We start from the raw sequence: 25288 nt of genomic DNA, 5'->3' as shown, positions 1-25288 counted from the left end.
CTGTAGGTGAATGGTTCCAGAGTATATGCCCACCTAATCAAGGGAGTGTTTCCTGCACCCAGAGGTTCTCTGGCTTTTTTTTTTTTTTTTTTTTTGACTCTGGGGTCTTATATCATCACCCCTTCTGTCCCCCCTACATTGTGTGGCTTTTCAGAATATCACCCAAACACATTTCCTGCTACTCTGAGACTGTAGCAATTGGACAGCAGAGCAGCGCACCTGGGAGTGAGAAGAACCAGACTTGCATCCTGACTCCCACACTGTCGCCATGTGACTCAGAGAAAGTGCCATCTTTCTGGGTCACTGCTTTTGTCCCCAGGGCAAGCTGGGCCTTACGCTGCTTGGAATGCTTTTTTTCTTCCTTCTGTCTGGCTCTTCTCTTAGGTGTCAGTTTAGGCCTTCTTCTTCCAGGAAGCACGCCTAGGCACCCCAAACTGGCTCAGACATTCCACCCCAGAGCTCCGGGCCCCTCGGGATCACAGCGCTCCACTGGCCTATTTACGCCTGTCCGACGTGTGCACTAGACCAAGCGCTTTTTATCACAAAGTCCAGATCCTCTTCACGGCTGCGGCCCCAGTGCCCAGCACATGCTGAGTGCTCCAGAAATACTTGCTGAACAGGTGTTGAAAGCACAAGGTATCTGAAACTTACCCGTTCCTACTAAGGGCATCTTTCTCAACAAAGTGTAAGAAATGCAAGTTTCTCTCTTCTTAAATGGTGGGAAGATGCTGTTTTTAACCGAAATGTATAAAATAGAGATAATACCGGAATTGAGTTTAAGTAGGAGAGCGTTTGTGCGGCGTACCTAGCACAGTACCCGGCTCCTGGTAGGCGTGCGACAAGGCGTGTCAGTGTGGAGTCTTGCTTGCCTGTGTCTCTGCCCAGCACTGAGCACCAGGTCCTAGCAGCTGACATAGGTCCTTTCACTTTGCCACCAGCCGCCGGGCCCATGCTCCCTCGCTGCTCACGGAGCCTGTCCTCCTGAGTTGTCTGTTCCAGGGTGTGGTGCTCTCCAGCTCTGTGGAGACCAGAATAAGAGAAAAGGGATTCTGAGTGTCTCGTGGGAGGCTAAGATTGGACACGGAACTTTCTGGCAGGCCTCTTCAGGAGCAGTAGTGTGACAGGTTATGCAGACTGCATTTCTGGAGGTCTTTGAAGGTGGAGAGGAAATCAGTCCTCTCAGGTGATCAGGATGGTTTAGCCTGCAGCCCAGAGGACGGGCCACGTGACTCCTCCGGGTCGATTGCTTCCCTTTGATCAGCCAGGTGCCAGTAAGTTCTTGTACTTTGTCGTGAGGCCGGGTTGAGAAGTGTTCGCCGCGGAGGGCGGAGACTCAGCTCTAAGTGCCAGGTCTCTGGTGGTCCCTGCTTCTCTGACCCACCTCTGTTAGCATTGTAAGTCTTTTTATTTGGCCGCGTAATTGTTACATCCGAAGTGAGGCTTTGCAAACCTAATTACTGCAATAGGCTGGGAGTGGACACCAGCACTTACTCTGTACTAGGAGGCTCAGGCCAGGGAAGGGGTTTGTGTGTGCGTGAACAGACTCATGTAATTGTGGGTCATTGGTTGTCACCCCAGTCGAAGAAGACACAGCTACAGTCCTCACGCCCTGAGTGGCTGCTGCCAGCCACACGCTTCATCCATTCACTCTTGTTCGTATTTTGACTGAGCACTGTCTATGTTTCAGACCGTCGTAGAAATTGGAACTGAGAAAGATTAAGCCGCCTGCCCTGATCATACCACCTCCAAACGGAAGAACAGACTCAGCACCAAAGGGAGCCTTGATCGAGAGTCTGGGCTCCCTCCCCTTCCCCCCCCTCCCCGTAGTCCCTGAGCGACCCCATCCTGCCCTGTGGCCTTGAGCGCCTTTTTCCGTTGATGACTGCAGTCCCGACCTGTCTCTCCAGCCGCCTCCTGACTGACTCCCCTGGGAGGTGGAAGAGGGCCCCTCCCAGACTCGTGCGTCCCAGGCCACGTTCTGCTGGCTCCGTGCCCAGGGGCTCTTTCGGCCTCACACCTCCTGTCTCCAGAAACAGCAACACTTCCTCCCAGGAGCCGTGGGAATGTCCAGTGACTTCCCATCTTACTCAGGATAAAAACAAGAACTAAAGCCATTCGGTGGCCCGCGTGAGCCACTTGTGCCTTCCCGGGTCCCCTCTGCTCCAGCTGCACTGCCTCTCTGGTCCCCACCTGGGCCAAGCATGTGCCCCTGGAGGACCCTTGCCCGTGGTGGTCCCTTGGCCTCGGGTACTGTGTGTCCCTCAGGTGGCGTCCGCCCACCTCCAGTTCCTCCGACTCGGCTCACGCAAAGCCTCATTGGACGGGGTCAGAGGTTACAGCTTGATTCCGTTCTCCAGTCTCTTGGCTGTTCTGCTTCTCAGCAATCTTCCCACCATGTGCTTGTGTAGAACTAGTTTCTTGTCTGTCTCTCCCATTGTAATATGAGCTTTACAAAGTAGTGAATTTGTTTTGTATCTTAAATATTTTGAAATAGGTTGAATCCATGAGCGAGTGAATGAATGAAAGCACAAAACACTTGCCATCCCGAGTGTTTGGTTCAGGTAAATGGCCGTGACCATTGTAGGCGGCAGAGCCAAGACTAGCCAGGTGTCTGTTCCCTCCCTGCACTGGGCTGGGCAGTGCACTCTCGCAGCAGGTGCCGGCCTCCGTTCACAGGCGAAGAGTAAAGTGGACAGTCATTTCTTTTAGAACAAAGGCAAGACTTACTAAGTTGGGAATGTATTTTGCTTGTAGAATTTATAGAAATAGAAACTGTTATTAACGTCATAGGAAACTTCAGGTTTTAATATCCTCAGTTTTATAAAATAATGTAACTGTTAGTTTCATTGATTATTTTTAATTACTAATTTATTAGTAAGGAAGAAAAAGATGTTTTCTCATCTATCCTTTTAAAAACCTGTTGTGTCCCTGAAAAAAAGTGGGAGACAAATTTTCAGTTACAAATTTTAAAATATTTTTATGATGTATTTACTTGGTATTGACCCTTTTTTTTTTTTTTTTTTTTAATGTCTTTTTGTCTTTTCTGGGGCCGCACCTGTGGCATATGGAGGTTCCCAGGCTAGGGGTCGAATCAGAGCTGTGGCTGCTGGCCTACACCACAGCCAGAGTAATGCCAGATCTGAGCTGCATCTGCGACCTACACCACAGCTCATGGCAACGCCAGATCCTTAACCCACTGAGCGAGGCCACGGATTGAACCTGTGTCCTTGTGGTTCCCAGTTGGATTCATTTCCGCTGCGCCACGACGGAACTCCAATATTGGCCCATTTCTTAAATATGATTCCATTGTAAACTCAAAGCTTGACTCTTAATAATTTGAATAGGGAACAGGAATAATTCCCCAAATTGTTTTAAGTCCAATTTTCCACTTACTCCTTTTACTAAATCTTATTGCCAAGCCTAGAAACATAACCAAGTTATTTTTCTCCCCCCCTGCTGGCCTCAGGGTGGCTCTTCTAAGCAGTGGAATGTCTCACCGTCAGGTTAACAGTATCAACTCTGATCCGACCTTGACCTTCTATTTTTATGAACTGATAGCATTAGTGAACCTTTCTCCAGCGAGAGATTCTCTCGATTAAACTATACATTTTATCTGCCCCCATAAATTGAAATCTTACATACTCCAAGTATTGGCAAATATATAATTTTTAATTCCTAAAGAAAATTTGTTATTTATAAGCTCAAGTGCATGCTTGTTTTCTAGGGGCCAGAGAACAACACGTGTTGTTGAGGGAGGGAGGCTGTCCTCCTGCTGAATCACTTCCTCGCAGCTTTGGGGGGGTCTGCCTGCCTACGCCAAGTCTGCGTTTTCCCTGCCTTTTTGCCTCTGCCCTGGAAGATAGGGGGTTTTAATCCGGGTGTCACGTGGGGTCTAAGGCCTGCAGCTGTGACGCTGGGCCAGCTCTTTGGGGAGCACCTCCTGTCCTCACCACAGGGACGAGGGGACAGCTGTCTGGATGCGAGGCTCCTCCTTCAGGCAGGTATGTGATTCCAGCTCTGCCCTCCTCAGACGTGCTGCCTCCAGCACCCTTCATGCTTCATTCACGTTCTCAAAAATGAGCGAGGGCCGCGGGGCGCTCATACTCACCCCCTTCAAAACCAAAATAGCTGTTTAAAAATATAGCCATGGTCAACCCTTGTATGTTAACATAAATAGTGATTTTTCTCTAAAAATAGATTATCTTTTAAGACAGAAAGTTACTAGCAAGAACTGGGGCATTGTTTTGTATTTTTGCAAATCTCTCTGATGTCTGGCTTAATAGAGGCCACCCGGATGCTTATATCTGCTTCCGCCTTCGTTCTGATGTGACAGGTTGTTTGGGTTGAAGTGGTTGGACTGACAGAGATGTAGCTGGAAAAGGGGAGAGCATGTCGATAGCCTTTCACATAATTGTGGATATTCTTTTTTGGCAGGTGATAGTTTCTTAAAGGTTAGTTGCAGTATGGATTCCAAAACCACATCACTAAACTTTTCATACTCTGAGTTATGTGTGTTCAGTCCTTCAGTTTTTCCTATGATATAATAAGCATTTAGTAAATGTTTTCTAAAATATTAATTTTATCTTAATTACAGATAAGATTTTTTTTTTAAATGGAACAGGCCAAAATGACCAGGGGAAAAATCACCCCTTTTATTTTCAATTCAAATAGCATAGAACTTAGTAATTCAGCTTCTGAGGGGACTGACTACCCTTCCCCTAGGGGGAGAAGAAAATGACTGTCAGGTCTGGTCAACATTCAAAAAACATTAAGTGTCTGTGAGTCCTTTAGAGTCGGGGTGGGAGCAGCCTCTTGTTCACCTTCACCCTCTAATAACACCTACTCGGTCCCAAACTGCCTCAGCACTGAGTCCCTGCTGCAGACCTGGCCTTGTTCTGAGGAGCTCGAGGGGTGTCATGGAATGAAACAGACCCAAGACCCTCTCTTACAGGGCTCGTGTTCCTGTACCGCTAAGAGAACATGGGCCGTAAGTCTAAGTATGTAGTGTGGTGGCAGGTGGCAAATGCTATAGAAAAAGGAGAGCAGAGTAGGGGAGCCAGGGGAGCCAGGGAGGGAAGCACGGGTTTAATCTGAGTTGACCATCGAGGTGGCGTCGTTTGAGGAAAGGCTTGAGAAGGGGGAGGTCAGCCATGCAGGTATTTGAAGGTGGAAGCATTTCAGGCAAACAGAACAGCCAGTGAAAAGAATGACTTCACCCTTGTTGAGCTGAGCAAAGCGGACAAATCTGCTGTCAGCCAAGCTACCAGAAAGCTTGGGTGGAGCAGATGCAGGGAAAAGATTAGCGGTTCAGTGTCCTTTTGACCTTGTCGAGTCTGAGCTGTCTGTTAGACACCGAATTGGAGAGGTTAAGTGGGCAGTTAGCACATGAATGTAAACTTTGGGAGAGATGCTTGGACCGGAGCTATCCTTTGGGGAGGTTTTGCTAGTTACATTGTATCTAAAGCCAAGGTCTGAGCGTGAGGAGGTCCTGGCAGAGTGACTGACAGTGAGCGGCCAGTGGTGCGGGCAGGAAACCGGGAAGTGGGGTCCTGGAAACGGCGTAAAGAAAGGTTATCAGGGAGAGCCTCGGGGTCAGGTCTGCCACAGCTGCTGACCGGCCACATGACGTGCCTGACAGCGGACCACTGAATTTGACAAGGGATGAAGCGTTTAAGAGCAGTGAAAGCAGAATCCTAGAGAGAGGGAGCGAGACTCGGGAGACAGGAACTCGTAGTCAGAGTGGAGTATAGAAAATTGAACCAGGGTGGGGGGAGATGGCTGTGACGACAAGATCCTAGGATGTGACCTGGCGGTTGATGGTGAAAGGAGACCAGAGGCGGGATCTGAGGACAAGAGTCGGCCAGGGAATTGCGAGAGCAGCTTGTTGAGGATTATCTGCCTGTGTAGGGAAAGCACGTGGGGCAGTGATACTGCTGGGACAGGCAAAGCTGGTGTGCGCCGCGTGATGGGCTGGAGGTGGCGGTCCCCGTGGGATGGGGGCTGCGGGATTGAGGAGGAGGAGAGGGCTGCCAGGCAGGCGTTGTCTCAAGTCTCCAGTGAGGAAGAACGTAAGAGAATGTCTGCAGAGGAGGTTGCGGGTGTGAGGGCCTTTGCCAGCGATGGCCCAGGAGCTCCAGGGAGCACAGTTAAAGACTTGGGTCGGAGGCGAGGACAGATAGGGAGTGGGCAGAACGTTACAGGTACTAGAGATAAAAGAGTAAACTAGTGGTCTAGAGTCCCCCGAGCTGCACAAATACAAGCAAAGACCTAACGAGATTAGCCCCAGTGACTTGAAAGTAGACGTTGCGTGGAGAGGCTTGAAGAGGCTGAAGAGATGCCAGACAGAGTTCCTTCTTAGTCCCATTTGTGCATTCAGGGTGATCTGGGAACTCAGAGTTTGGTCCTGCTCTTTCTTGGCCTCCTGTCGGTGGAGGGTAGACGGCCAGGAGGTGTGAACATGGACCCGGGGCTGCCGCATGCTGCTCGGCCGCTGGGTCTGCGCCCAGTGCTTGAGGCTGGTTGACGGAATCAGAAGCCTCCAGGAAAGCCAGGAATTCTGTCGAAAGTTTGGTCTTCCTCCGACCCAACATGGAGCAGAGTCTGGAGGACAGATAGCAGGCCAGGAGACACGGCCTCGGGGCCAGCGGCAGGAGCCCCCTCTTGACCTCTTGAGGGAGGGGCTGCCCCGGCCCCCTTTGATGGAATTGAGACGTAGTCAGCCTGATGTATTTTCTTGCGCAATGTTAATGTTATACTCTGTATCCATAAGTGAGGACATTTTTTAGTTTTTTCCCCTTTGCCATATGTTAGGTTTTAGTTTATCCTTGGGAAATAGGACACGTCTTTGGTTAATAGACATTTGAGGCGCACGAAATGAAATGTTGCAAAAGCAATTCAGATGGAACTGACAGGTATGAGAATGGGACTCAGCTGCTCCCAGCCTCTTGGCTTGATGACAGTCGTGAAATAAATAACCAGAAACGGGGGGAAATGATAGCAAACGTCAGTTTAAAGTTTTCACTTGTCAAAACAAAGATTGTCTTATCACCAGACCATTGCCCGGCCACATGATGCGACCTTTTAGCCTCCCGCTCATTGGAAAGCAGGCCTCAGCACTGACTTTTTATGCGGAACTGTGTTAGAGCACTCCACAGAGAGATTTCCAGTCTACACTGCTGCCAGCGCTGCTCACTTCATTTCATAAAGGGACTTAGTTTGGTCAGAAAGCAATTGTTCGACTCCTGTTTATTGGGCTCAGTCCCTGTCACTTACGGTTCCAAGTTAGACGGGGGGACCCGTCTCAGTAAAGGAAATTCTTTCCAGTTTTATGACGAGATCACTCTCGTTGTTTTCCCTGCAGCAAAGATAAAATGTTGAAGAGCATCGGGGTTTGATTTGTGACAGGAGCCATATTATGGTGTAACTTCTGACCTTTGGAAGGAAGGCCGAGGTTCACTTGATTTAGTGCGGAGTTTCTAAGAAGCATGAGCCAGTTTACTTTTGACAAAATGAGAAGTTATGTTGACTCCTTGTGCCCAGATGCTGTACATGAGCCATGGAGGCTGGGGCTCCCGGGCTCTGGGTGGCGTCTGGCGCAGGGGGATTTGGCAGGTGGAGGTGTGCTCAGACTGAGCGGGCGGGCAGCTGCCCCAGGGAGCCCAGGTTTAGACCCAGTGGCCTCGATCCATGTTTGACCATGACACTGTATCAGAAGTTTTGCTTCTGAATTTCTGTCCACAAGATCAGAAACATACTCCACTTTAACAACAGTTTCTTGTGTTTAGAGTCAGTAAATCTTAAGAGGTAGGGATGGCATTATTTTTTTGTAGTCACTTGTTTTTGCAGGATTTTTTTCCTTCTTGAATATAAACATTTCTCTGTTCCTTTTTCAGTTAGTCCCTCTTCTTGTCTTCTCACCGTAAATGTCTATAATGCCTGAATGGAAACTTAGGACTATAGAAGGGGAGAGAAGGAATTTGAGACCAGAGAGAGAACTAAGGGGCAGTGAAAATGCGCCATGATCGTATGGCATTCGGTTTGGCGTGGACTCGGCTTTCTCTTTCTGAGCATGAAGGGGCTCGTGTAAGCCCCCAGGGAAACAAGTAGAACATTCTGGAAGAGCGACAGAGCGGGCGAGAATAAAGTAGGAACCGCTGATTAAGGTGGCCTCAAGCAGCAGTGTGTTCTGGGCTTTGAGTGTGGCTGCTGCTGCTGATCACAGCCTCGACCGCCCTCCTGTAAAAGCACAGAGAGATGGCGTAGGTTCCTGAGGTGTGCCCGTGCAGAAGCTGGCAGGACAGCGGGGCCCAGCTCGTGACAGGCCATTTCTCCCACGCTCCCTTCCTTTGATAAAGGAAAATTTCATGTGTTGAAATACAAGGAAGTTATTCTGGCTTATCCATGAATTAGCATAAAATTCAAGTTAACCAACATAGCCTGTTTGCAGCCTACCAGACGCACAGCCTACATCTGCTTGAATTATTAACGAAAAGGGTACATTGACTAGAGTAAAAAATGTCCATGTTAAAAAAAATAAAGATTTGGGAGTTCCCGTTGTGGCTCAGCAGGTTAAGAACCCGACTAGTATTGCCGAGAATGAGGGTTCAATTCCTGGCCTCGCTCAGTGGACCTGAGCGTTGCCGTGAGCTGTGCTGTAGGTCGCAAATGTGGCTGGGATCCTGTGTGGCTGTGGCTGTGCTGGAGGCCAGCAGCTATAGCTCTGATTAGACTCCTAGCCTGGGAACCTCCATATGCTGTGGCTGCAGCCGTAAAAAATGTAATAGTACAGATTTATTTTTTTGTCTTTTTAGCTATTTCTTGGGCTGCTCCCGCGGCATATGGAGGTTCCCAGGCTAGGGGTCAAATCGGAGCTGCAGCCACCGGCCTACGCCAGAGCCACAGCAACGCAGGATCCGAGCTGCGTCTGCAACCTACACCCCAGCTCACGGCAACGCCGGATCGTTAACCCACTGAGCAAGGGCAGGGACCGAACCCGCAACCTCACGGTTCCTAGTCGGATTCGTTAACCACTGCGCCACGACGGGAACTCCTCATAGTGCAGATTAAACGCCTCTCTTCCTGGAATGCCAGTGCAGGTCCTCCTCGGATACAGGCGTGGAGGCCATCCTGATGTGCTGTGTGCTTACTGGTCTGTTCCTTTTTAAAACCTTGAAAAAATCCCTGACTTGTTAGTTAATGTCCTTTGTTCTGACAAGAAAACTGCTGAACGCCCTGCTTCTCTAGAGCAGTTTCCCAGAGGCATCTGGGAAGCGGGCTTCCGGGCTCATCCTCAGTTTGACTGAAGTAAAATACTTTTCTGTTCTGATTATTGATTATCTATTGACTATTTTCCTCAACACTTTGCACTGGGTTCTCTAGGGATGCCAGCTCCCACCTGTTTGAAAACCCCTGTAGCTCCCTGTGCCGTCTTGGGGAAAATGCAGCCCGCCACCTGCTCTAATAGGTCAGCTGTGGGAGGGACCGCTCTGTCCCCGGCTGTCCCTTTACGGGTGTAAAAGAGCCGGTGGGGCTGATGGCACAGTCCGGAGAGCTTATGTGTAATTCCAGGCCAGGGAGCCATCACCATAACGGGTGTGTGTGCCGTATTTAATTAACTTGTGAGGACGCAATTAAACCGGGATAACAAGGTCTGGCCTGTATTTTGCACATGGAGGAAGCATTTCATACTGAGGAATATTCTGGCCCAGGCCTCTCATCAGTGCTATTCACTCTGCTCAGTTCTGCTCCTCAGAGAAGAGACACTCCGTCTTCTGGCCCATGCCTGCATCTGTGCCTGGCACACACCACACCCTCTGCCCGGGAGGCCCTTGCTGCCACCCTCTGTCCACTCTGCTCCTCACCCATCCAGAGCTTCACCCCTGTCTCTGGTTCCTGCAGAGCGAGGGGTTCGTCTGGGGACCAGGAAAGGGGTGGGGAACAGTGGAAGGGCCATGAGGGGCCCACCCACCCCTCTGAGGAAGTGGCATTTAGGCGGGTGGGCGCTGACTTGGAAGAAGAGGAAAGAGCGTTTCTGGCAGAAGGACGAGCAGATGCAAAGACCCATCCCACGTGCTGGAGGCTCCACGGCACGTAGCACCCGTCACTTCTAGGCTCTGGTGACATTTACCTGGAATGTGGGAGGAGACCTTGTGTGCGTTTAACCCACAGTGTCCCCGGTTCTGTTCCCTGTGAGTTTAGACTGGCGTCCCGGCCATTCTGATCCACAGTGACCTTATCTGTGATGGGTGTGGTGGCTCTGCTAACTCCGGGCCGGGGTGGTGACTTCACTGGGACCGGCGCTGGCACCGCCAGGCTCACAGCGTGGATTTCGTCCTCTGTGTCGTGGCTCCTGCAGTGTTCCGCAGCTGAGCTGCATCATCTTCCACGCTGATTAGAACTTCTCACTTGATTGCATGGAGCTGGAATAAGGAGAATGTTTATTTCCAGGACTATCCAGGAAAATGCATTCAGGATGGTTGTTTCCCTGTACAATGAAGCAGAGTGGGAAGGGGGAAAGCCTGAGAGTGCGAGGAAGCTCCTCCTAAGAAAGACCGTGGTGTCCACATGGTCGCATAAAATCCAGATTTTCCCCCACTTTGTTCCTGTAAAAGATCATGCCTGATTCAGATATGCTGCGTGTGTCCCCTCTTTTGCATTATCCTCCAAGTGGCCATGGTGACAGCCTCCCTCCCTCCCCACATCTCAGGGAGGTCGTGCCTAGAACGGGGCTGTGTCCGTGCTTGGGAAAGACCCCTGCCCCGTGCCCAGGCTGGACCCCTGGGGCTTCCTGCACCCTGTCACCCTGGCCTCGGTGCTGGGGGAGGAAGACAGCGAATCTCTGCCCTTGTCGTCACTGTGTTGTACAGTGACGTGCCCAGGGTCCCCGCATCGAGCTTTCTGGCCCGCAGGGTTGTGCTCGGTGGGACAAAAGCCAGGCCGTCCTTCCTGCTCACCCCCGCAGCCCCTCGCACGAGCCCAGCCTGGGCCGTGGAGCACCTGCTGTGACTGTGTCCTCTGCACACACATCACCTCCCACCACAGGTTCTTCCAGCACGGAGTCCCTCTGCGTCCCGGGCACCACACTCAGTCCGTGTGGACCAGCCAGTTGCTGTGGCTAAGGTGTCGGGCACACTTATTGTGAACTAGAGTCGGGGGACCTCGAGAGAGGCCTCTGATAATCCCGATGTCTAAAGCTTCTGTCTTAGAGCTTCGTCTTCTCCGTGGGAATTCCGTTTTTAGCCCTGCCCTTAAGTAATTATCTTTAATTTGTAGACTCCTTCATCGAGGGTGATTTAAGCTCTCGGCCAAGTCAGTTCGTCCTAACCGCGTTTTCCTCTTTCTGTGTTTTGTTCTGTCCTGTGCAGCGGGGCCGACTACTATGACTACGGACACGGGCTGAGCGACGACACGTACGATTCCTACGGTGAGTGAATGGCCAGCGTGGACCGGACACAGAAAGGTCAGAGAGACGCCCTAGATCTCAGCTGAGGGGAAATTCGTACAGGCCTTTTTGACTTGAAACAGCAGCTCGCTCTCAGACCATCAGTGCTTATCTAGCTGTTTCCAGCAGCTCTTTAAGGTTTAAGTTTAATATTTAAAGAGGGCTAAGGACTTGCAGAACGTGGCAGGCGCTGCGATTCGGGGCCAAGATGTTCTGTTTGGGTTGATTTTGCCATGTGCTGATTTTCTCACTTACAGAAGAGTTTGCCAGACTGTAGACACTTGATAGAGCGGGTCTCTTTGAAGTGTCTTTGCTTCTTGACAGTAAAGAAACTGAAGAATGGAGACTACAGCTACTGCAGCCCTGGCGCCCCATCTCTCTATCGTAATTTATCCCCAATCTCACGTCGTCTAAAGACGTGGTGGGAGTCATTCCATAGAGATTACGGAAGCGCCAAGCCCGAAGGAGACGTACAGCCCTCTCGGGCTCACGGGGAGACAGCTGAGCTCCACGTGATTCTGTGGGAGCTGTGGGGGATGCTGGAGAGTCCTTGTCCAGAGTCTCAGGCTGCAGAAGGATGACGGTTTTAATTAAAAGAATTGGCGGCAGCAACTTAATGATACCAAGGAGCTCCTTTGCCGCAGGCAAAGAGATCAGAGAACACGAAGCTTCCATCCAAGCTTCCAGCCTTGGCAAAGCTCTGCTGAGTGCTACTTCATGCCCAGTGCAAGCGAATCAGGATTCTGGTTAATGGATGTTATGACATTTCTGTGAACATAACTGAAAAACCATTTTCCAGTGTTCCTTTGAAGTGCGTTTTGTTGTATCACCTGCCCGGAGCCCTGATGACCACACCTTTGTTGTTGCTGTTGCTGTTATTCGTCACAAACACTTAAAAGAAATACCTTGGTTTGCTGAATGCCGTCTGCTTACATTGATGCAAGTTAGCTTGAGGGAATGACGCTGATTGCCTGTTGGTATCAAAGGAGAGGTCATTTTAAGCATTTTTCCTTCACAGCTTTTTAAAATCAGTCTGTGTGGACACACGGCTTTTCAGTTGCTGTGTGTCGCAGCACGGAGGGTAACTCGTTGCTGTCAGAGACCCGTGGATCACTCGCGGGCAGTCCTGAGGTTGAACGGGCGTTGAATTTCAGGAGCTGGGATGGATGCGTGCATGTCCTTTGCTATAAGAGCCATCGTTGAGTACGGAGTCAGTATTAGGTTGAGTGCAATTTGACGTTATGTCACCAGGGTTATTCACACTTAGGAAGTGTGGCTGAGGCATGACTTTCCCCCCAGTACAGCCTTCGGGGTTTACGCAGAGAAAGGACCTCGGAGAGCAACGCAGCATCTCCCTCCCCGAGCTGTTCCTTCCCATTTTGCGCTCCGGTTTTTTCTCCTTTGCCTTACACCAGTTTTCATATGTGTTTTCTTGGTTTTGCTCTGAGAAGAACTTGGAGTCACCCTTGTTCCCCATCCGTGGCCATCCGTAAATGTCTCCAGTGCCATTTGCTGCTTGGGTCTGTGAGCTTTTGTTACATGGGTGGCAAAGGAAGTTCCTGAAAAGTCTGTCGCCAGTTCAGGCGCAAAAGTTATTAGTCCTCCACGTGGGTAGGTTTTGCCGACGAGATGCCCATTTTGCACTGTGTTTGTCATGTCGTAAACGTGAATCCCTTGGCTGTTGAGTCCATCGGGCGCATGTATCGCCGGTGTGACATCTACCACTGGGTCAGGGCTACGTTAGGTTCTGAGAAGTGAAGCCGGTGGGGTCCAATGCAGTGATCTAACTGTGACTCATCTTGCTGACTCTAGGACAAGAGGAGTGGACTAACTCCAGGCACAAGGCCCCTCGGCGAGGACAGCGAAGGGCGTCTACAGAGACCAGCCCTACGGCAGATACTGATTTGCACTGTCTGATGTTGTCATAGCCACTCTCCACCAGTCCTGTGTACTGTTCAAAGTAATTTTTTTCTATGAACAATCCCTTTTTAAATAAATCAAAATGCTTAAAATCTGAATGGATGGAACTTAAAACTACTTTGTTGAAACATCAACTGGGCAGAAAAAAAAGACATGTAAAATTTTGTTATTTCTAGTCTGTATATGAAAAAATAGGTCATCAAAAGGAAAAAATAACTTTGATTAACTAGTGTTAAACAAAAAAAATTAGGTTTACTAAATATGTTAATCCATCCTTTTAACATAAGCCTCACCTTTCATTTTAAAGGTTTCCATAGAAATTTAGTTATTTTATCTTTCAGCCGTATGCTAGTTTTTTTTTTTTTTCTCTTGCCAACATGCGTAAAAAGGGAAGCCAATTTCAAGTGCAAATAATGTGGTATTCTTTTGTAACTCAAGTCTTGAAATGTTCTGTAGTGTTAAGCAAAGTCTCCTCTTGCTTGATACTAAATAAACTTTTGAAAGAAATTTTGTGTGTGTGAGCTAACAATTTCATGTCTTTCTTATTTAAAAAGGCCTTCATAAATAGTCGTAAACAGGGAAAGAATTCATTAACAACGCTTGTCAAGAAAGGGTCACACTAAACATTGTACAACTTATTTAAAATATGGTATAAAATTAAATGTACCATTATCTACTCACCGTAGACCTAAATGCTGTTTAAAGAGGCCAAATGGTATCAAGCTGCTTGAGTGGCACGTTAAAACTACGCAAAACCAAATCTTGTTTAAAAACTGGTTTTAAAATAACTACTGATTTTCTGAAAACGATGTGAACAGTTTTCATCTTGTTGAGCGTTTTTTCACTAGTGCAACTTTGGATTTTTTATGAGACTTTTGGTGCCTTAATGAACACCTCGCTCCATGCTGGAAAAGCACTAAGCAAAAGCTTTTAAAGACATTCTGACTTGACTAATTGAGGTCGCACTCGCCAAGGCTGAGGATGTGTAACCCTTAAACGGTCTTCATTTTCAAAGGTAAATAAATCAAATAAGATTTTAATCTCACTTAATTTATCTTAATATAACTAATAAAACCAGGGAGGTTACAACTTAGCAAGTTTCATTATCCATTTTAGAAAGGTTTTAAGATCACCTAAATTCTCATTTTAAAAAGTTTAATTTGTTTTAGTAATCTAAAAAGCCTTAGTTTAGTCAGTTTAATTGGGGCCAATTATTCCCTATTAAACAAATGTAAAACCTCATAACTAGTTGTGTGTAATACATTATTTGGTTAGTCATTGAGGGCACTTCTTAAAACTGACAAATATTTAATAAAGTTTTGCTTTAATCATGTGGCTTAGGTATGTTTTTAATTGTAGATTATGTAAAATGTTTAAATGTGGTTTCTGGAGGCACTTCCTGCTCTCGGAGTAAAAGCATCTTCTCTTTTGTTAGGACGTGTCGGCCGCCTGGGAAAGTCACGGGAGCCGGTGGTGCCCGGGGAGCAGACAGAGGTAGGTGCCCTCGTTCCCCTTGCGTGGATGTGCGGGGAGGATGAAGACGGTTTCATGCTTGTCTAGAGTCGCACGGAGAACGGCCCATGCTGTCCCCGTCACCAGCACTAGCGGTTATGGCAGGTTAACTTCCCGGATGTGGACAGGTCAGAGCCCATCAGCGCTGTTGAAGCTGCGGAGACGGGAGGCTCCAGCCCCCTCCCTCGGCCAGGCTGGGCCAGACTCGTCCGTGACACAGACGCATCCTCCGGGGGGCAAGTGGGAGAGCAGGTCGCCACACCTGCCGATGCCCTGACCCCAGTTCCGTTGTCGGAAAGTGGACTGTACGTGTTCTCTCTCTATGCACAGGCAGAGCAGTACACAGATGCGCTGGGGGGTTTGGACAATAATTATCTGAGGCTTTTTGCGAAAGTATGATTTTTTTTTAGTGTGATCTTTTGTCCAGTATGGGTTTTGCAAAACACACTATTGCTGTTATTAAGATAAATCTCATCCAGTGTATTTTCTAAAATTGTTTCATAAAATTAAAAAAAAAAATAGGGGTCTGTGAAGGACAAGAGTCTTGTCAATCTGGTCTTTCTTTTCAGATGGTCTTGTTTTTTCCTGAACCTTCAGAAGCACTGCTTAGGCCCTGAGGTCCAGGGAATCCTGCTTCTTAAAGAGTATTTGTATTTGGGCTCTGCCCCTCCCTGCGTGACGCTGGACACAGCACAGTGAGAACAGTGCTGGTAACTCACACAGTTGTTAGCAAGCCTCCTTAGTAAGACTGCGTTGCCAGAGTGTTTCTTCACCTGGAAAGCGACAGTAACGGGAAGTTTGTCACAGTTGAATATACATGTTGACTGTATGGAAAATATAGAAGCTTTCTTTTTTCTTAATCGCCAAAATTAGTGAAATAATTAAATGACTCTTAGGAAGAAAATCGTTCTCCTCATTCTCGTAAATCAAAATTTGTGTCTTTTGGGGGGGTTGTTCTTTGCTTTATTTTTGGCCTCCCTCATGCCATGTCGAAGTTCCTGGGCCAGGGATCAAACCCGCGCCAGAGCCAAGCCGCTGCAGTGACGATGCACACTGGCTCCTTATTAGTCCGCTCTGCCATCAGAGAACTCCTAAATGTTTGGGGGCTTTTGCGGGGGGCGGGGGGTTGGTGCTTCTTACACAGAAGGGGATATGTTAGATGCTATGCGTGTTTTCAGTTGGTGACAGTATATTGGCATTTTCTTAAGGAACTGGCATGTCAAGTAGTAAGTGTAGCTTTCTCCCATCAGAAATTATAGACAGGTCCCGTGAGGGTAAACCCCGGATAGTCTTTAGAGCTAATTCTTAGGAGTGGTTCAGGTTTGTGCTTATTTTCATTTTGCAAAGTCAGCGCTGTGAGGCAGAAGCTCGGGGAGCCCCTGGGCTGCAGCTTAGACGGGCAGCCCCCTCCCGTCCCCGGGGCCCGGGGCCCTGGGCCTCGCGCCCAGGTCTTCCCCTCACCCTCCTCCTCCGCCTCCCCGCTCGGGATTCATCTGTGTTCTCCTTCGACGGCATCTGCCGAGCGCCGAGTCCCACCCCAGACACCAGGAGACACCGGGAGCACAGTGGCCGTGGGACACGGACCTTAGGCTAAAGTAACCCGTAGTCGAGCGGAGTGGTGACCGTCCCACCAGACTTGCCGTCCCTGTGTCTCTGCCCAGAACGGGGCCCGGCCGTCAGGCCTCCGCCAGGCTGTTCACCAGCCAGACCCCGACCCTCCGGGCTCTCTGACCCTGCTCGTGCCTAGTCCTCATTGTGGGGATGCGAAGGCCTTCCTAGCACTTAGATGGCTTACACATCACCGTTATGACATGTGCTTAATCACGTGCCATTGCGACTTCATTGAAGCCTCCCAGCGACAGAAGGCGAGTGCCGTCTCGTCTTACAAAGGAAGATGCTTCCACGTCTGGAGGTGACGTCACCATGCCCGCCCCAGGCCCTGCAACTGGTGGAGCCAGCTTTGAAGCATCCTCCCTGACCCAGAGTCTGGTGCCTAATCACGCTGTCACACTGGTGGTTCCCTGGGCTGGCGCTGCCCCCATAGGTTAAAAGATCCTTAAGGACGGGGCTAGTTTTTGTTCCCTTGCATTCCTAGAAGTCAGTCCCTCAGCGCCGAGGGTCGGCTGGACACTGTCACTGATAACCACCCCCTTCTGTCTGTCCCACCCTGCCCCAGACTCCTTCCTGGAGAGCCTCTTTGACTGTCGTTAGGTTCTGAATCTTCCTTTGTTCAAGTCATCCCACGTTGAGTCAGTGCCACTGGTTTACTCAGACACACGGGCCGAGCGTCCATTGTGCTGCCGACAGCGGAAGGACCATGATGACAGCACAGCAGTCTGCCGGGCAGTGGGCGAAGAAGGTGCCCCTAGGGCCAGGACAGATGTAGGCGTCTGGAAGAGCGGGGACGCCAGGCAGGGTGGGTGCAGGGGAAGGGTGCCCGCAGGGGGTTAGGACCACGTAGCGAGGGTCTTCTCGGAAGCAGTCACGTTTAGCAGCTGTGTGGCCTTCAGTAAGTTACTTAACCTTTCTGAACGTCCATCTCAAGTTGCCCCATCCCCCAAATGGGCACATTAACAGTATCTACTTCAGTATTGCCCTGAATTTTAGAAGCATGCCTGGCCCCACCTGGGTATTTGCTCTTGTCTGTCCCTTTATGTAAATGTTTGGAATCATAAGAAAACAGTTATCTAGGAAACTCCAGTCACGGTAGATCGTTAGAGAAGGTGAGGGGCGATGCTGTCTGCGTGAGAGGGGACTCGTGACGCAGGGTCTCGCAGGTCCCGCCAAGCAGCTCAACGCGGTGAACCCACCCAGAAGCACAGCATCCGCTGCACGTTTGAGCTTTGCCCTGCTGACACCCGCAGGCAGATGTGGCGCTTTTTTCAGTCTGTCTTCCAACAGGAACTTGGTGCAGACCTGTTTGCACTGGTTATTGATCCCACAGCCGGGCCGTGGGCGCCTTGAAGAACAGGGGCCCTCACCTTTCATGCTCTCATTCCACCTCTTCGCACAGCCTTCTTCAGCCTAAGCAGTTAGCACGTCAGCGAATGTGAGAGAGGGACACTGTCAGTGTGACCGTGATTCCTCGCGGGCCGCGTTAGGAACAGCGCGCAGAGACCCAAAAAGGAAGGGAAAAACGTCACTTAAACAGTGTTGCAATTCAGACAGTCTCACCTGAAATGAGTGGCTCTGGTCACTGTGTACAGGACGGGTCCTAGAATTTAAAACTGATGACCTGAATTAAAACGTCGTCGAAAATCCAATTAACCAACTAGAGCCTCTTTACAGGGTACATGTGATAAGTAGAAATAATAAAGTTTGTGGTTTCTTATTATGCAAGTCAAACCCGTTTATTGATACACCAGTCATATTGATGTATCTTGTAGGGGTAGAAAGAGAAGAATCCGTCATTATGTTTAAAATAACACAGCCTTGCTGTGGGATCCCCTTCGTGGAGCTTCGATGTCCGCGCCATTCTCTGCCTGAAACCACATTTTCTGACCCCTCTCGCCCCGCTCCCCGCACAGCTAGGCGTAGACAGTCTGTGCACCTTGGGAGTGAAACCCGAAGCAGCGGCTCCCCCAGGAAGGCTTCCTTGGCCCAGAGGCCCTCAGCCCTCCCGGAGGCCCCCGGGGCTCTGAGTCTGCAGAGCAGGGTCCCGAGCTTGCCCGCTTCCTCCACCCCCAGCAGGGTGTGAGCATCCCCAGTGCGGGTACCGTCTCAGCCCGGGATGTGGTGAGGAGAACGAAGGAGGTGGCGCAGTGTCTCCTGGTTCAGGATAGTGGCTAGGACTTCATCCACCTTATCAGGTCAAGTTAGAGTCATCCTTGCATTGGAAGAGGATTTGACAGCTTATTCAGTGTCATTGTTCATGTATACGCGTATGTAAGAGCTCACTTGACCTTCATGGCAAGATCCAGGCTCCCCCCGCATCTCTGCCTCCGCAGGAGTGGAGGTTTGTCTTTCTCACCAGCCGCACAACTTCGGGCTCTTTAAAGACGGAAGTACGTCTCCCTTGACTTCGTCCAGATCCCAGCGTGGTGCGTGGCCCAGAGCAGGGACCAGCAGTGCTGACCGAGGGGCAGATGACCCGTGATCCGTCCGATACTGACACCCAGCACTTGGCATTATTAGTTTGGCTTGTTGGTGGAAATGCGGCATTTGCTTCTGTAACCACCAGCTTTTTCAGGGGAAAAGGCGACTCTGGTTATTTGCTAGGTAATATGTGGGCTTGGTGCAAAATCCAAAACTTTGGAAAGAGTACCTGAAAAGTTGGTCTTACTTCCCACCCCTGCCCTCAAATGCCCAGAAGCAGCTGTTGGTATTGGGGGTTTTGTCTTTTCAGAGAGAGTCTGTGCAGAGGCAAAGCATCCTGTTCACCTGTTAGCACCTAGGGCCACGTGGAAAACTCATCTCTGCTAAGCGGGTTCACAGGGGCCCTGACACCTGGCGGGTATGCCAGGGGCTGGGTCCCTGTGTGGTGAGTGAGGCCGCGCGGGCGGGCTGCATCCTTGAGGACATGTCTGAGCGCTCGTGTGCAGACACACGTTAAAGATGGTCACAGGGGACCGACCCCTCCACAGACGCCCGTTGGCCTCCCTCACTCCCCGAACCTGTTCTCATGAGCACACAGACCCTAGGGGCCGGCCGTGTGCTCAGTGCCGTGGACACTGGACACGGGGAAGGGAGAGGCCTCGGCTTGAGGGACCCAAGGCAAGTCAAACCCGTTTATTGATACACTAGTCATATTGATGTATCTTGTAGGGGTAGAAAGAGAAGAATCCATCATTATGTTTAAAATAACAGTCTCTGTTCTACTTGATTCTGTTTCCATCTCTGCAAAAGGTTGTAGACCACTGTAAAATCTGAATTGCTTCCTCCCTTATCTAGTGGAAAATCCTATCCAGTTGAAATTGATTCCAAATGGGGTTCTCATTCCAAGAACCTCGCTGTCTCTCTCAGTGATCAGCATACAGTTGCTAAAATTGTCTTTCTTGACTTGGTGTGAGTCCTCCCATGGCTCCAGGACATATGCCCTTGTCCCGCCTGCCCTCCAGCCTTGCTGTGGGATCCCTTTCGTGGAGCTTCGATGTCCGCGCCATTCTCCGCCTGAAACCACATTTTCTGACCCCTCTCGCCCCTCTTGCCCAGGCGACGGGCCCCAGCCGGCCCTTCCGTCCACCGTGTCTCTACCTGAGTGGAGCCTGCCTGTCCTGCGGCGTCTTCTGTCTTGACTCGGAGGGCACGGTCTGATGGCACCCAGGTGACAGACGCCTAATTCTTCCTGCGGGTTCAGTCCCCCAGGAAGCCCTTGAGGCTCAGGACCAAGTCCCTCGTGTGTGACTTCGAGCACTTAGTCCTCAAGCCGTATCGGCAATATACCTGATTGGTTAAACGATGCCCTAATTAATAGTCACTGTATTAGCTGTTTACCGTTTTAGAATAAGAGCCTTTCAAATATCAGTTGTGTCTGGCTGGTCCTGGCACACTGGTGCCAGGCGAGGCAAAGGCAGAGGGGGTGCAGAGGAACAGGCCACCCATCTGCGGAAGGGCGGGGGTGGGGATCAGAGCAGGAGTGACCCGAAGAGGGTTTTCCAGTCACGAGTGTCTGGGGCCAAGGAAGGTGTCACTACCAGGGGAGGGAGATGCTGGAGGCGAGGGAGGGTCCCCAAGCTCAGGCGTCTGTGACCAGGTCTCTGGGGAGAAAGCCTGGTGACGGTCCCTTCTCCCACGATGGCGGTTTGTTTCCTTTCCGCTTGCAGCCTGGGTTTTGAAATGATTTTGTTGTAATTAGCCCGTCAGAATCTATTGAAATGTATTGTTTAGTGTTAATTAAATCTTTTAATGTATCTGGAAAAAAATTAAAAACCCATCTGAAAGTTGAGTCTTTTCTCGGGTGACAGGAAGGCAAGGATGGTGTGTCACTGCGTAGCCGTAGGAGGTCATGGCACGTTGTGATGTGGGAAGTGCCACGTGGAACAGCAGAGTGGCCATTTGGAAAGCAGGCGTGGATGTCGTCACGGACAGTGTTGTGGCGGCATCGTGCTGTTTAATCACTCCTCTGCCTTGTGACACAAACATTTTATGTCCTTGATTTCTACAGTGGCATTTTGCCTTGTTTTACATAAATACTCTTATTTCTATTACATTTCAGCTTGCCTGCCTCCTTTGCCTAAATCCCGCCATTCCCAACAGAGCATAAGGAATTATACCTTGATGTACACACATGTATTTCCTTCTCTCTTTCAGGAACTTTCCTTCCAATTGTGGACTGCTTAAGAACGGTCAGCTCACCATCGTGCCTCGTCAGGAAATGAATTCGCTTGGGAACTTGAAAATCATCCTTTTTAAGGAATTTTGTTTTATAAAATGTTTTATAAAACGGTATGCTTTTTAATTTGGAAAGCCTGTTAAAAATAGGGGGAAAGAAAATCTTGCTGTCTCCTAGTAACAGAAAACCAATGATTTGTGTATTAATAATAAAGGCTGCCCATTTCAGTCTCTCCTGCTTTCATATAAACCTAGGAAAACAAAGTCTTGCTTTCTCAGCCCAGCTGTAACTTCTACACACTTGAGAACCATGTGTGGCTGCAGCTCACTGCAGGAAGTCGAGACTCGGCACATACTCCAGATTCGAGAATGATTTCTCCGTCTCAGTTATGGACCAATGGGTATGAAAGTCTGATGCCACAAGTACTCGGCCACGTGAACGGTGACGTCTAAAGGCTTCTGCGGGAAGCAGAGTGGCACTGCCAGAACAGAAGCCTGATGTTCGTGCCTCTAGTTGGCTTTGGAACGTAACGGTCACTACCCCCGTGGACGGTATCACCTGGCTCCCTCCTTTCATCACTTACTGGTGCTTTGTGAATTTGCTTCATACACCCCGGGAGGGTGTGTTTTATTCCTCCTGCCTCTAGAAGCTCACGCATCACGCTTCCCAGGTCTTGGAATTTCCAAGACAGTCTTATGCTTTGTTGAATTGTCACTTGTTACCTCAAAGACGCATTCCCTCAAGACAGTCATCTTTATAGGGGACCGTCTTGGGAACGTTGTGTGAGCCACAGGACGTCTGACAGATGTGCTCGTCCCTATCCCCACCACCGTAGACCACACGACTTTCTACTCCCGCCTCTTGAACGTCCACGTTTGTCAGAAACACGTTCCTCCATCTCAGAAGGGCAGGGAGTAAGGGCCGTGTCCCAGAGAGCCTGGTGCCACGGCTGTGAGGGTGTGGGTACCCTCCAGTCTCCACGCACCCCGCTGTGGCCTCAACCCTAGACAAGTATGGTCGGTCTTGAGGACATAAGCCAGGTGGTTCTACGTGCAGAAGAATTTGAGCTCCTTTGGCCTGTAGCCTTGTCGCCTGAATCAGTGACACAAAGTCACCCTCATCCTTTGCTGCCTGTGCCACTTAATTCTTTGCACGCATGTGTCCTGAGACCTCCTACCTGCTGGGCGTCCCTGCACATGAGAGCACGCAGGGCAGAGAGCAGGGGGGTCCCTCATCCAGCTGATGTTCTGGTGGGAGGAGCCAGACCATCACCAGCAAGGGACACCTGGTAGTGACAGAGCCGGGGGCGCTGAGGCAGTCCCGGAGGGGCTGGCAGAGGAGTGAGGAGGTGTGTTAGCCGGGACTTAGAAAAGCGAGGAGCTATGTCGAGACACTAACAGGTGCCAGGATCCTGAGAAGGGAGCATGAGGGCTGGAGGAGCCCTAGGGTGCAGGGCAGACCTAGCGGATGAGCAGGGGGCGAAGGCTGAAATGAGCCCAATTAGTTTCCATGAGGACATGGTTCGATCCCTGGCCTCGCTCAGTGGTTAAGGATCTGGCATTGCTGTGGCTGTGGTGGAGGCCAGCAGCTGTAGCTCTGATTGGACCCCTAGCCTGGGAACCTCCATAAGCTGTGGGTGTGGCCCTAAAAAGACAAAGGGGAAACAAAATGAAGTCGGGGAGGGCCATCTCTGTGCTTGACTCAGTGGAGCTACTGGGTACACTGCTTGGAGGAGTAATGAGATGCAGCAAAGATTGCAACAGCGATGTGGGCACCACCTGGAGAAGAGGCTGGAGGAGCACGGTGGCCCATTAGAGACCCGGAGTGAAGGGGAGGGAACGCCAGCCTGGCGTTGTGACCCTGCAAGTCCTAGGACTGGCCAGTCTTTAGATGGCCTTAGAGAACAGAAGCGGTCCACAGGTTGGGTGTGGGGCCAGAAAAGTTGGATGATGCAAAGATTCTGATCTAGAACCACTGGAGAAGTGGAGTCACCTCTTTCCGAGGCAGGAAGATCGTAGCAGGGACTGTAACGTTGAAGACAGAGCCCTGGAATTGAGAGATGGCGGCTGGAGACAGGACGGGCCAGCCCTCGGGACAGCGACGTCACAGGGGTACCGTCCGGAGTGGACCTCAGGGGACACAGCGCGCGTAGGAGTCGGCGAGCCGGCCAAGGAAGGAGCTGCCAGGAGGTGACAAGAGCACCGCGCCCTGCCCTCGAAGGCACGTGTCGAAGGGGTTTCCTGGAGGGACACGAACGACCCTGCGCTGCAGGAGGAAGAAGACTGGACGCATGAGGCCCGCGGAGGCCACAGTGGCCACGCTTCAGAGCGAGGCTGCTTCAGCACAGGCAGCTGGATGGTCCATCTTCTTAGCAGCAGCTTTCAAGCAGGGCAGGCTGAGGACCAGTCTAGTGTTTGATTTTAAAGGATCTGAGCAACTTCCTATGGTTTTAAAAATAACAGCTGAGGGCTCTATCGATGTGTATTTTACCGCATCCATCCCTTAGAGCCGGCTTTTTAAAGGGAGGCCTGTGTGCAGAGGTCAGAACCGCGGCCGCCTCGCCGAGGGAGTTCTGCTCCTCCGAGGGTCCTGCCTTCGGTAGGACTAGAATCTTGTGCAAAGTGACCCAGGCCAGGCCTTTCGCGCTGCATGATGGGAAGCTCGGGCACAGTGATGCTTCTGTGCAGAAACTAACAGCTCCTCATCCGTGTTGCTGCTCTGGGGTGCCTTCTAGAGTGTCCGCTCACCACAGCCCTCCCCGAGCCGCCCGGCTCTGGCCTCTTGCCCGGGGCTCACGTCTGTGCCCACACAGCTGCCTTCAGCCAGCACCTGCGTGCGCAGCCTGTTCCAGGTGGCTGGCTGGCCTTGCTCTGCCCTTGCCCCACATGCTCGTCGTCTAGACTGTCCCTTGGTTTGGCTCAGGGAGGTGGCCTGTCACAGCGCTTCTGAGTCCAGCCTCTGCGGTACAGTGGCCACTACCTGCCTGCACTAGTGTGTCACTGCTGGGTAACCCGCCATCCCAGGACTTAGCTGTTTAAAAGAATAAACATTTACAAGGTCACACATTTCCCCAGGGTCGGGAATCTGGGACACATTCTGGCTCAGAGTCACGAGGGCACAACCTGTCAGCAGGGGCTGCGGTCACTCAAGGCTCGGCTGGCCGGGGCTACTGGGGGGAGGGAGGCTCCAGCCCTGTCCCACGGGCCCCTCTGCACATGTCCTCACGACCTGGCAGCTGCCTCCCTGCAGAACAAGTGGTCCAAGTGGGAGAGTCCTCCAGTGAGGCAGCCAGACACACACCCCGACCTCAGAAGTAATGTGACATCCCTTCCTCCTCACGCCGGTGGCCCTGGCACAGGGCGGTGACTGCACAGGGTGGGCCATCTGGGAGGCTGGCTCCCATGGGGTGGTGAGTTACCTGACACCCCTGTGCCTTAGCATCCTCACCTATGAGGTGGGGAGAGTGGTGGCTCCCTCAGGGGGGTTGTCCAGTGAGGCCTGGCACGAGGTCAGCTACTGACTGTGATGGCGCTAACCCTGACGCACGCATGCGCACAGAGGCACAGCCCGGGGGGGATGTGGACACCGCCCCCTCCCCCTTGTCCGAAGATCCTCAGCCTTTGTTCCTGTGGTAGTGACCTCCCAAGGGCACCTCCCTGCCACAGCCACCGAGACTCAGGCACCCAGGGAAAGGTCCACCAGCAGCTGGCACCTGGAACCGTGGCCTGTCTGGGCTCTGCCTCAACTTGTCTGACCAACGGGGAGCCAGGGGGTGACCCAGTGACTCTTCCACCCATTTCTCCCAGTATTGGACCACTGCGTTCCAGACAGAGGCGCCCCCAACCCGGGTGTGGTGGGTAACCCCTGAGGTCCCGTCACGGGACCCCCGGCGCTTCTCCAGAGCAAGGCCCATGTTTCCAGGTTTGCGGTCACCTGCACAGGGCACAGGAGCTGGCAGAGGAAGGGCGGGCTGGCGCTCACCTGGGCAGGAAGATCACAGGCGCCTTCTCAAAACAGAGCCCCTTTAGATGGTTAACTGAGCCGGGGGCGGTACTGCTGCTGGACAAGATGCAGGGCAGTCTCCCCAAACCAGCCCTACGATGTGCTAATTCCCCTCCCGAGGCCGTGCCCAGGGCCCTGCAGCT

At 51.1% G+C, this 25288-nt stretch overlaps 1 protein-coding gene across 1 annotated transcript in view; it reads left to right on the top strand.

The window, feature by feature from the left end:
• KHDRBS3 (KH RNA binding domain containing, signal transduction associated 3) overlaps positions 1–13867 on the top strand; it is a 156918-nt gene extending 143051 nt beyond the window's left edge. The window contains 3 exon segments of the mRNA XM_021088871.1: positions 11364–11422; positions 13253–13282; positions 13285–13867. Of these exon segments, the coding sequence (XP_020944530.1) occupies positions 11364–11422; positions 13253–13282; positions 13285–13343 (148 nt within the window). The 3' untranslated portion in view covers positions 13344–13867.

The sequence above is a fragment of the Sus scrofa genome, chromosome 4 (genome assembly GCF_000003025.6).
Source record: "Sus scrofa isolate TJ Tabasco breed Duroc chromosome 4, Sscrofa11.1, whole genome shotgun sequence".
NCBI lineage: Eukaryota > Metazoa > Chordata > Mammalia > Artiodactyla > Suidae > Sus > Sus scrofa.
The sequence above is the reverse complement of the archived record's forward strand: the minus strand, read 5'-3'. Positions and strand labels throughout refer to the sequence as shown.